This window comes from Equus przewalskii, chromosome 2 (genome assembly GCF_037783145.1).
Source record: "Equus przewalskii isolate Varuska chromosome 2, EquPr2, whole genome shotgun sequence".
Lineage (NCBI taxonomy): Eukaryota > Metazoa > Chordata > Mammalia > Perissodactyla > Equidae > Equus > Equus przewalskii.
Window position 1 is genome coordinate 39455633 of NC_091832.1, and position 12018 is coordinate 39467650.

The window sequence follows — 12018 nt, forward strand, 5'->3', positions numbered from 1 at the left end:
TCTTTGCAGAAATATTAGAAAACTCCATCAATCTTCCCAGAGCCTCTCTTAATCCTCGGATATTCAAATGATAACTGCTGGAAGTACCCACATGTCATCGTTGTTGGGAACTTCTCTCAGGTCCTAATTTGTCAGCGCCTTTGCTTGTGACTCTGGCAGTTCACGTATCACTCGAATTGACTTCCAGAAAGCCTGAATCTTTTGCAAGATTTCTATTCTAATTCACCTAGCAATTGATCTGCATTGTACTTACATTTTAGTGTATTATTAAGTAGCCCAAATAAGGGAAAGACTGACTGACATGAACAGGCTATTGCTGAACAATGAGGGGTGTCTGAAGAGGGACTAATTTTATAAGTGGTCATTTAGTAAGGAATGTTTTTATTCTCTGACAATTCTTGTTTCCTTACCAAACCTAGTAACTGCAAAACTCCTACAGTCACTGCAAACAGCTATTCAGTGTGCCAGGCATTGTTCTGAGTGATTTTGGTGCATTAGCTCATGCATTCCTCTCAACAACCCCATGAGGTAGGTACCATTATCATCCCATGTTAAAGAGGAGGAATCACACAGTGAGGTTAGGGAACTTCCCCAAGGTCACACAGCCAGAAAATGGCAGATATGGGATATAAACCCAAGCATACTGTTCCAGAGCCCACCTTTCATTCAATAGAGTAAACTGTCTCCCAGTAATATTTATAATGAACTCTCCGAAAGTCGGAACTCCCTGTACCTGGAACAGACCTTCACACTTCAATAAACATAAGCCACCTGGGATGCTTATGAAAAATGCAGGTCCAGTGACACGCCCTTGGAAGCTCCGATTCAGTAGGTCTGGGAGCCACCTGACCTCCCCACCACCCCAAGGTCATCCTGACAGAAAACGCCACACTGTATGACTGATCTAAACTCTACACTTCCTATCCTGCCTCTTCCTGGTCAATAGCGCCAAACTCAAGGGCTCTCAATTTTCAGGTCCCAAACAATATGATTCAAAACTGCCTCCCTCTCCTTTAGTTTCCCATACCAGCTTTGACTTCAAACGGTAACTCCAGTTCTTTCAGGGCATCTTTCTTTAATGGCAAGTTTTCTAATTCAACGGCACCTAAAAAACGAAAACAACATCATGAATTGTTCATCCAACGAATGCAGGAGGTGTCTCCTTTGTGCAAATCACTGAAGGTCACAGGAGAAGTTTTACATCTAGACTCGAGCTATAAAAGGCATGCGTAGCGCTATGACTGGCCTATGTGCTTTATCTCTGCTAGCTTCCTGACCATCCCACTCCGACATGGAAGTAGCAGCTGAAGCTTGCCAGCTGATGAAGGGTTTAGGCACGGATCTAACTTGTTCTGGAATGAGTCAGACAGTAAATATTTCAGGCCTTATGGCGTCTGTTGTATATTTTCTTTTCGGTTTTTTTAACGAGGCTTTAAAAATGTAAAAGCCATTCTCAGCTCCCAGCTGGCCAGTTTGCAGACCCCTAGGTTAGGCTGGCGTTCACAAGCGGACCACTAATACCTGAATCACCCGAAATGAAATGCAAGCTCCTGGGCCCCCTGCCCAGACAGCTCTGGGACTGAAACATAGAAATCTACAATTTTTAACAAGCTCCGCCTCCCCACCCACCCCCACAAAACGGGTGTATTGCACATAACATCTCAGAGCCCACGAGAGTTAAATAAAGTTGGTCATAAAAAGGAATTATACTCTCTCTTCTGGAGAGATCAACTCCACATGTTCTCCTCTACACCTCCACCCGCAGGTGCAATAACCAGCCAGAAAAAGTAAAGGAACGAAGCACTGCTGCGGGTCTTTCTCAGCCGAGCTTTTACAATGACTTAAACCTAAAAGTACAAGACGTCTCCAAAGCAGTTTGAAGGAACAGTCAAGGGGGTGCAGCTGGATCTCTCACTCTCCCAGCTATGGAAGTCATTCATTCACACATAGACACCAATCCCTGCTCTGCACTAGGCACTGCGAATGCAAAAAAAGACGGCAGGGTCCCCATCCTCAAAGGGCTGGGGAGACAGCCACTGTTTTACAAAACTGTCTGTACAACACAAGGCAATTTCCAAGCCACTTAAATCTGACATAAAAATTTTCAAGAACAGGGAGTAGAGACAACAACCACCCAGCAACCATTAACTGGTAAGAAAAATTAGAAGAAAGGCAAGCAAGCCTTTTTCCCTGAGGAAAAACTAATACAAGAAATGATCATTTTTCCCTTTAAATGATGGTTCAAGACTTGTGGGTTATTGGCTTCTAAAGAAGTATTCAAATCTAGCAATTTGGCAGATTCTGAGCAAATGCACCCAACTTCTGTTTTAGACTTTTGCAGGAACATTTGTCCACACGGCGCCCTACATACCTTAAGACTAACCAAAAAGATAAGTTAATAACCCCAGAGAGCCTGGAAATAATCCTACTTCCACACTTAGGAGAAAAATGATCATGGGGGGAAAAAACATGAAACCTGTTCCTTATCAGCTGAAATTAACTTAAAGGGAGAAAGTATCCTTCTTCTTCTGAAGAGCATCATGTGCAGTGTGAATCATCTGCTCTATTTCTCGATACCCAAGTCTGTCACACAGGCAGACAGCCCTAGGTTTCCTTGGCTACTGTACAGCTTGGAGAAGTGGAAGGAAATTGTACGCAATCCACACCGTGAAAAATTAAAGAAGCTGAAATGCAGAGAGCAAAGGGGGTGGTCTAGAAAGAAGAGGAAACAGAGGCAAGAATGAGAAGAAAGGGCAGCCTGTAGCAAGTCAAAAACAAAGGAACCAGGCAAAACAGCGGCAGCAGTGATTCAAGACAGAAGACTTCCTAACTCCCCGCCCGCTCAGACACGCACCCACACGGCCCTGCTGGAAAGGCCCCTCCCAGAAGAGGTGAGTACTTTATAAATGATGATGCTCTTCAATTATTTCCAGGCAGATAATCTGCAGGCTTATTTATGCAGTTGTCACCCAAAAATTCCTCATCTTAGATTAGCAAGAAACCTAGTCAACTAGAACTGGGGTGAATTTGGAGGCTGGTCATTTTTCAGTAATCACCGAGGCTACTGGATTCTCTTGCCTTGGCTCTACGTCATTTAAAGGGCCGACCTGAGGTTCAGAGCTTATAAAAACAAAAAGGAGGGAGAATCTAAGTATACACATACACAGATATGCCGACGGCCCCAAGTTCAGACTCCTTGACATGGCATTGGCAGCCGCTACTTTCTGGCCCCAACTATCCCAAACGTGCCCTGCAAGGTTTCAGCCTTCTGCATCTGCTCACAAGCTCCATCCTATCTAGAATGTGGAGACCCCCTAGGCCACCTACTGAAATCCTGCTAAGACCCCCTGGAAAGCTACCTCCACAACAGCTTCCCAGAGTCCTGCAGGCGGGATGAATGGCTGCCCCTTTGCACCCCACTGCATCACACCTTTTTCTCCAGGACAAAAATTCACCATACACTGCCTTGTATTACTGCATCATTTCCGTCTCCCCAACAGGCTAACAGCTCTCTGAGGGCAGCGACTAGAGAGACAGAGGTGGAACAGCAATAATAATAATAACAGCAGCTATCATTCCGTGAGCTCTTACTAGTGCCAAGCTCTTCCTAAGCATTATCTCATTAAATCCTCACAACAATATGAGGAAATACTATTATTTTCTCCATTTTTGAGATGAGAAAAATGAGGCTAAGCGGACAAGCAGTTTGCTTAAAAATCACAGAGCTAGTAAGTGATAGTGCTAGAGTTCAGACCACATCTGTCTGATCTCAGGTAGCAGGAGGGAGCTGGGGTGAAGAGGAGGCTTAAGTAACCTGCTCATAGTCACAAACAGCTTTTAAGTGGTGAACCTGGGGTTAGATCTGACGCCTGAGCTCTTAGTATCTTCTACTGTCTCCCCTTTCTGTATCATTCCATAACACAGAGCCTTACCCAAAGCAGGTGCTCAATAAGTGTTTGTTGAATGACTAAACAAGTGAAATATTATACAGGCGCTATCTCTGTCCTTCAACTATTCACATGCTACGTTCCATTTCTATGACTTTTAACATGAGTGCACAATGTAGCCTTGAAGTCCAACCCACCAGCCAGGCATACGTTGATGGTCATGACGATGGACGATTACTAACAATGACTGAGGGCCCATGATATGCCAGGAAAAGGTCTAAGCTCTTTGACCTTCATTAATGTGTTTAATCCTCAGAAACTTATGAGATAGTTAATACTATCTCCAATTTACAGAAAGGGATACTGAAGCAGGAAAAACTTCAATAATCTGCCCAAGTTACTGGTAAATGGAGGAAATGGATTCAAATCCAGTCTGGCCATAAAATCCACACTCTTGACCACTATTTCAGTCTCCTTTTCACTTCTCAAAGCATCTAGAACAGTAAAGACTTGCAGATGGACTGAACTAACATTCTTCTTCCTATCTAGTACCCTCCACCCAAGCACTGCGTAACTGTGGCATCAAGATGGACAAAAAGTGTCAACTTCTTTACAAAGCCACCCTCTCGGTACACTGCAATGCTGCAATACTTTTCTGGCCAAGCATTGTGGTGTGCTTTGGTTCCATAAGGATGGCGCACCATACTAACATAAGTTATCAAAGAAAAAGCGTCGTTTCATTCTGCAGAGAAACATTCCTCAAATTCCACAGCTTCCTTAAAAGCCATAGAGAATATTTTTTAAAAAGGAAATCAGCACAGAAAAGAGTTTAAAGCATCAGAGACATGCACACAGTTGTCATTACAAGATACATTCTGTCTAAAACTGCTGAGATTAGAACTCTGGTATTGATACAGACTCCAAGCTACATGAGATAGCACAAACTTCTACCTAGTCATTTCTTCAGCAAACATGCTCTTACCCTACTACTCTCGAGAAACCCAACTCTTTTATTAGCAAGGTTCTGGTGTGCAGTTCTCTCTCCAGGCCATCACCTGCCCTGTACGAGTTGGTTAGCTTCAGTGCGTGTGTGAAAACTTCAACAAGTGACCCAGGTGGTGAACGTGACAGCAATAGTGTACTCTGAGCACATCCTCTTCCCTGCCGGACTGGTCACTTTCACTTTGCACTTTGCAGCTCCCTTCTAAGGCCAGGACGACAAGCAGGAAGAGGAGATTAGGAAAGAACCCATTTCTACATCCAATGAAAGGAAGGAAGCGGGAGGGGCGACCACCACAGTTCCCCGCAGTCCATCGCTGCCACACTCATTTTACTGGTTTAGATGGCTCAGAAAAACTGGAAAGCAACCCTTCCGGGGACAGGGGAACCTCCTCTCAGACTACACAAACATCTGGATCACTGCTGTCTCAACCAACCTGTCCCCGTCCACCTGCCAAAACTCTCAGTCCCAGGAAGCTGAGGTCTCCACTGAATCTGAGCTCTCCTTTCCACTTCCTATGAGTCTACATCCTTGCAGACTGACTTTAGTTTCTTTCTCTAGATTTGCTAAAGGGTTTCATTCTGAGTTGAACAAAGAGAACTTAAGAAGGGGGAAAAAGGAGCTTTCCAATCTCCACCCCAAACCACTGGACTGCACTTAGCAACTGTAGGCCTGTAAAGGCTACAATATCTCAAGCTTTCGGTACTTTACTACTAAGCAAGACAAGACATCGGAAATCTTGTTGAAGACTTCCCCATAACATATTTTAAAATTCCTACTGGGTGTCTATTACATGCTCGTAGGATAAGAACTTTAAATGTCCCTCTGTCTGATCCTTGCAGTAACCCTGGAGAGGTATATAACCCTCTTCTTCTAAAGAAACACTCTCAGGGCCAGCCCAGTGGCGCAGTGGTTAAGTGCACACGTTCCGCTTTGGCGGCCCGGGGTTCGCCAGTTCGGATCCCAGGTGTGGACACGGCGCCGCTTGGCAAGCCATGCTGTGGTAGGCATCCCACGTATAAAGTAGAGGAAGATGGGCACTGATCTTAGCTCAGGGCCAGTCTTCCTCAGCAAAAAGAGGAGGATTGGCAGCAGTTAGCTCAGAGCTAATCTTCCTCAAAAAACAAAACAAAAAAAGAGAAACACTCTTAGAATTTCAATCACCTGTTCAAATAGTCAAGAAGTTACACAGCTGGATTTGAAGCCAAAGCCAATGCCATTGTCAGTACATCATGGCTGCCTCCATAAAGCTTCATAAAGCTAAAAACTTAACTGGGATAAAGCACAGTTACCAGTAATATACTGGGTTTTTCAAATATTTAATAGTTCTCTAAAATCTAGAGCAATACAGCTACATACTTAAGTTACCTGTAATAATAATCAGTGTCATATGGGAGAACATATTTCCTTTTACACATATTTAGCACAAAGCCATCTGGGCATTATGGTTTATTATTCTCAAAACAACAAAAAGATCATAAAAAACAGAAATGCCATCTGCAAAGGCATACTTTACAAAAAAGAGAAATATGTACTCACCTTTCAGAAGTGCAACAGAGAGCTGGTCAGTGTTCAGGTTATTGACGTACTTCCCCAGATAGGTGTTGAGAACCCAGGCTACAAGACCTTCCAACATGTCTATATCCTCAAGACAAGGTGCTTAAAAATCATGGATCATTCTTTCTCTCTCTCTCTCTCATGGTCACAGAAGAATCTACGAAAGGAAAAAAAAGGAAATCAACAGAAAAACTAGATGACCTTCTAAGCTGATTTCCTATTCTACCTTCTCTGAAAGTGGATGAATGCAAAGCAGAGATTTAAGAAAAGATGGGTGAGAAGAACGGCAAGACGCCCATTAGTATAATGGAGGGCAAACCAACGCATCTACTTTGGGGCAGCTGCAAGGAATAGTCACTTATAAATTTACCAAAAACCACCTACAATTCAAAGTTGTGTATCTTTTCGATGTAACTAATCATTAAACTGCGTGTGTTTAGTGATTCACCTTGGGACTAGACTGTCCTGATCAGAGGGTCTCATCCCGGTGTAATTTGGCAATGTCTACAGACATTTTGGTATCTTGTGTGTAGAGACCATGGAAGCTGCTAAGCATCCTGTAACACACAAGACAGCCCCCACAACAAAGAATTACCCAGCCCAATATGTCAATAGTGCCAGGTTAAGAAACCCTGCCCTAGATTAAGGGAAAAATGCCCTAAGAGACTGTATCAATAAACTTCATATTCTGCAATGATCCTCTTTAAGCCTTCCCTAATTTAATTTTGCAAATTTGTTCATCAGGATCATTTCTAAAATAATATAAATGGAAGGGAGATGGCAGTAGCTTATCATTGTTCTTAAATCTCCTGGAACTGCATTACTGGTACCTGGGCACCAGATGATGGTGATTCAATGAACCCTCTTAGTCAGTAATTACAAACACCAGAAATCCTCTCGTTCCAGCTACAGTATTTGCACTCAGTACTGGATTTCTACTGCCTATTATAACAATTAGTGTTTATTAGCATTGCAAAAAATATATAGATTATCTTTAGTATAACAAAAAGTTAACATGAGGGAACTTCAGACACTACAGTTTAAATGGATTCTGAGATCACTCAGCTAATAGATCCCAATCAGAAATGTGAGCTCCAAATCTTGCCCTAAGCCAAGCCCGTCAAACACAAGCCCACCACGCTAGACACTCCAGATTGGCCATGGCACACATCCCAGTTGGAACCAGCCCTGTCGGGATCCTTTCCAAGCACTTTGCCCCACCTCCAGTGATTCAGCCTAATGCCAGAAGATACGCTTATCCCAAATGAAAGGCTGCCACCCGACAAGGACCCAAAACACAAGGCCCTGTGAGAGTTAACTCAACCTCCATGGAAAACTGACTTTTATCTGTCAACGGTGTCTTGAACTTCCAGACAAGATTAACTTTTATTTGTCAACGGTGACAGTCAAAACAAACAAGTAAATAAATAGCATTTGGTGAAATACTAATTTTTTCCCAAAGATTCTGTGTGTATGTGTGTGAGGAAGATTGGCCCTGAGCTAACATCTACTGCCAACCTTCCTCTTTTTGCTTGAGGAAGGTGGTCCCTGAGCTCACATCTGTGCCAGCCTTCCTCCACCTTGTTTATGGGATGCCATCGCAGCGTGGCTTTGTGAGCCGTGTGTAGGTCCAGCCCAGGATCCAGAGAAGCAGAGAGCAAACTTAACCACTATGCCACCAGGCCAACCCCTCAAAGATTTTTTTTAAAGCTACATTTTGTGCAAAATTTGGAATCTGCTAGATATTATTGGGTACATTTAAAGAAGAGATTACAAGAGCAAATTTTTTAAAATAAGAAATGTTTAACAGTCTGAGTAAAGGACACATTTCTTTACTATAACTTTAAACAAGTAAATCTGTGAAAACAAAATGTGAACCCGCCCAATCTAGTCTTACTATGTAGACTACAAACACACTTAGGCGAAGAGCCAAAGTCAGAGCACACTCTATTTTTGAAGTCACAGCCATTGATTTCAGCCCTAAATGCCAACACACTCTCTCTGAAGTGCCAACTACAAATGCTCTTCCAGTAAACAACTGTCAGTTTGTACACAAGATCGGACCCTACTCTCCTTCCCCTGAAAATGGAAGATGCAAAGCACAGATTAAAAGAAGATGGGGTGAGAAGCACTGAAAACACCCTGGTCAGTAAACTGAGGCCCTAGCCAGAAAGCAGCCATTAGCTCTGCTAAGCCCCTAAACCAGGCGTGAGGCCACTTCAAGGATTCCCTTAAGGAATCCGGTGTCAGGAAGGCCCGCCGGGCTGGCCAGAATCCCAAAGTGTTTACACTCTGGTTCATCAGGGATTCCAGGCAGCTGCCTGGCACTAACCCCCACCTGTCCTCCCCTAATCGGCAGGGCAGGTGACATTGGGGATCAGTGCTCAGCCCACAAGCGGGCGGACGGGCGGGCAGACAGCCGGGCGTGACCTTGAGCCAGGCCCCTCCCTCGAGGGGCGGCCAGAGCCAGGAGTAGGAAGGACTGGCAACTGGCCCGGGGCACCACTCCTCGGGGCTCCAGGGAGCTCGGAGATAGGAGGCCGGAGGGGGGCGGGTGCCAGGCCAGGGGCCCCACAGGAACAGGACTGCCCAGAAGGCCAGGATCCCACAATCCTCCCGCCCCTCCTTCTGCTCTCACAACCCTAAGCCCCGCTCCAGGGGGCGGAGACCCCACCTCCCAGATAAAGCCTGGAGAAGGGCGCCGGGGTCCCCTACCTGGGAGGAGGGGCTCAGCCAGGGTGTGACCCCAGGGGGCGAGGCGTAAAGACAAGTTTGAAGCCTGATGTCCCCATCCCAGAGCGTGACCCCAGAAGGCTGGTGAAGGGGGCTGTTAAGACACTCTGGAGAACTGCCTGGCGCCCCATTCTTGGGCGTGCGCTTGGGGGGCTCGCACAGTGGGGTCCTGCACTGAGACCGCGGCTCAGGCGGCGAGACGTCGGCTGACACCCCCCGATCCCGGGGCGCCAGGCTGCCGGGACCCTAGAAACGGTGCCGGGTCCAGCGGAGACTCGGACTCCCCAGGACACTGACGCCGGGGTCCCGAGAGGCTCCGGCAGCCCGAGCGTGCGCCTGGGATGCCCGCGGGGACTCGGCTGCAGGAGTCCCCGGGAGGGCGGCGGACTCGGGCCGTCGGGGGCTCGGGCGCCCCCGGGCCCCAGGAGGAGCTCGGACGGCCCGAGGGCCGGACGCCGGGATCCCCGGCTCCCAGCGCCGCGCTCTCCGCGGGCGGGCCCGGGCCCCCAGGTCGGAAGCGGAGTCGGAAGGCCGAGCGCGGGCCCACGCGCGCCCCGGCTGCCTGGTGCCCGCCCGGCCCGTACCTGTCGCGAACGGCGCCCGCCCCAGCCCGGCACTGCGCGCCGCTTCCTCCCCGCCGCTCCTCAATGGCGCTGGCGGCGGCGCCCCGGCCCGCCCGGCCCGACCAATCGAGCGGCGACGCGCCGGCGCCTGGCCAGCCGAGCGCCGAGTCATCGAGCAGACGCCCCCTGGCGCCCGCGGCCGCGCCTGCAGGGCTGCAGGCCCCTGCTGGGCTCGCGGATGCTGCTGGGGCTGAAGCCGGAGAACCGCCCTGGACCAGGCCTCTTTTACAGGGCGGGGAAACTGAGTCCCAGGAGAGGGCAGGGGCACAAAAGAGACTGGCTCAGACAATACTGGAACCCAGGATTCTTCCTCCCACAACCCCCTGCCTTCCGTCTGGCCCACCCACGGTGGATTCTCCACTTAGCAGCCGCAGAGGTCTATTAAAGCGTAATTCAGACCATGCCACTTCCCTGCTTAAAACGGCTGCCCCACTGCTCTTAAATCCAAACCCACCTCATTACAGAGCCAACACCAAGATCCCACTGGATTTGGTCCATTCTTATTTCTGCCACTCTCCCCCTGGCCTCTCTGCCCCAGCGTCCTTCCGTTCCTGCCCGCGACCTTTCATTTGCCATCCTCTCGGCTTAGGATGCTCTTCCTCGAGAACAGTGCTGACAACCGGAAGAAAACGCAAGCCACACAGTGATTTTAAATTTACTAGTTGGTACATTTAAAAAAGGAAAAAGAAAAAGGTGAAATTAACAATACATTTTATTTAATCCAATATGTCCAAAATATTATCATCTCAACCTATAGCCAACAGAAAAAATTGAGATGTTTTAGGGTTTTTGAATAGTAAGTTTTTGAAATCTAGTGGTTTTTTGGGTTTTGGGGGGTTTTTTTACACTGAGGGCACATTTCAATACAAGCTAGCCACCTTTCAAGTACTGAATATCCTTACGTGGCAGGTGGCTACAGAGCAGCTCTGGATAGTCATATAGCTAACTCCTGCTCGCTTCAAATATTCCACCTCAGAAAGGATTTCCCTGCTCCCCCATCTAAAGTTCCCCTCATCCTTTACTTTGTGCTATTTTCTTCACAGAACTTAATGCTACCTGAAATTATCTCATTCATTTGTTTATACATATGTTGTTATCTTTCCTCACCCTGAAAGCAGAGATTTTATCTTTTTCACAAATGTTTCTTCGGTACCTAGACATTGCCTAGCACAGAAAAGACTCAATAAAGGCACTATGAATGAATAAATGAACAAATGAACGCTTCATTCTTGCATTATCACAAGAAAGGCAGGAAGAACCCCTCAGGCTCGTAAAAAGTCAGAAGATGCAGGACACGGGATGGCAAGGTTGCAATAGGGCATTTACCATAATAATTATCAACCCTCATAATGCTAAGCTAATGAAGGTGACCATGGTCTGACTCACTCCTAGGCAAGCCCTGGGCTCCTGTGAGGTGGGATCAACTTCTCAGAATCTCAAGGCTGGGTTCCCTCAGGGGCTGAGATTGGGATGTAAAACGCTGGACTCCACAGACGGAAGGCAGAAGGAAATCAGTCCATCGGAGCTGAAGGATCCCAGAGTCCAAATCATCCAGTACAAAGACACCTGGCTGTACCTGGAGAACTGGCTAAAAAATGCGGATGTCAGGGCACCATTCCTTCAACTAGTATTAGTGCAAGTCTTTGTGCCCTGGGCTTCTTATCAATCTAAACACACATACAGCTGTCCCACTCCTAGGGATTTACCCAAGAAAAATGAAAGCACTCGTGCACACAAAGACTTATGCGTGAATGTTCATGGCAGCTTTATTCATAATAGCAAAAACAAGAAATAATCAAAACGTCTATCAACAGGAAAATGGATAAACAGGTTGCAGTATACCCATACAATGGAATACTACTCAGCAACAAAAATTAACAAACTACTGATACAGGCACCATCTTAGAGGAACCTCAAAGTGTTAGCTTTATGAAAAAAGCCAGACTATGAAAGACCACATACTGTAATGATTCCATTTCTATGACATTCCAGAAAAGACCAAATTAGAGTGGCACAAGCAGATAGGTGGTGGCCAGGGGCTGGGGGTGGAAGGAGGGGATTGCCTAGGAAGGGGCACAAGGGAACTTTTCAGGATGATGAAACTGTTCCACGTCTCTACTGTTGTGGTGGTCACGAGGCTGCCTTCAGTTGTCACAATTCATTGAAGTCTGCACTTAAAATCGGTAAATTGTGTTTTCTGTGAATTATTCTTCAACAA

The 12018-nt window shown here is 46.7% G+C and overlaps 1 protein-coding gene across 13 annotated transcripts in view; it reads right to left on the reverse strand.

Moving 5' to 3' along the window:
* The window catches only part of VPS13D (vacuolar protein sorting 13 homolog D), a 244880-nt gene extending 234990 nt beyond the window's left edge, over positions 1-9890 (reverse strand). For 12 of the 13 annotated variants that reach the window (XR_011535561.1, XR_011535551.1, XR_011535547.1 and 9 more), the window contains exons 1-3: positions 9762-9890; positions 6427-6601; positions 1028-1105 (exon numbers count right to left, since the gene is read on the reverse strand). Coding sequence is in view for 9 of the 13 variants with exons in the window: in XM_070603023.1 (XP_070459124.1) it covers positions 1028-1105; positions 6427-6523 (175 nt within the window). In the remaining 4 variants the exon portion in view is untranslated. Of the gene's footprint in view, positions 1-1027; positions 1106-6426; positions 6602-9159; positions 9657-9761 lie in introns of those variants that run through there. The other variant, XM_070602995.1, reaches the window with a different exon arrangement.
* Positions 9891-12018: the final 2128 nt, after the last annotated feature.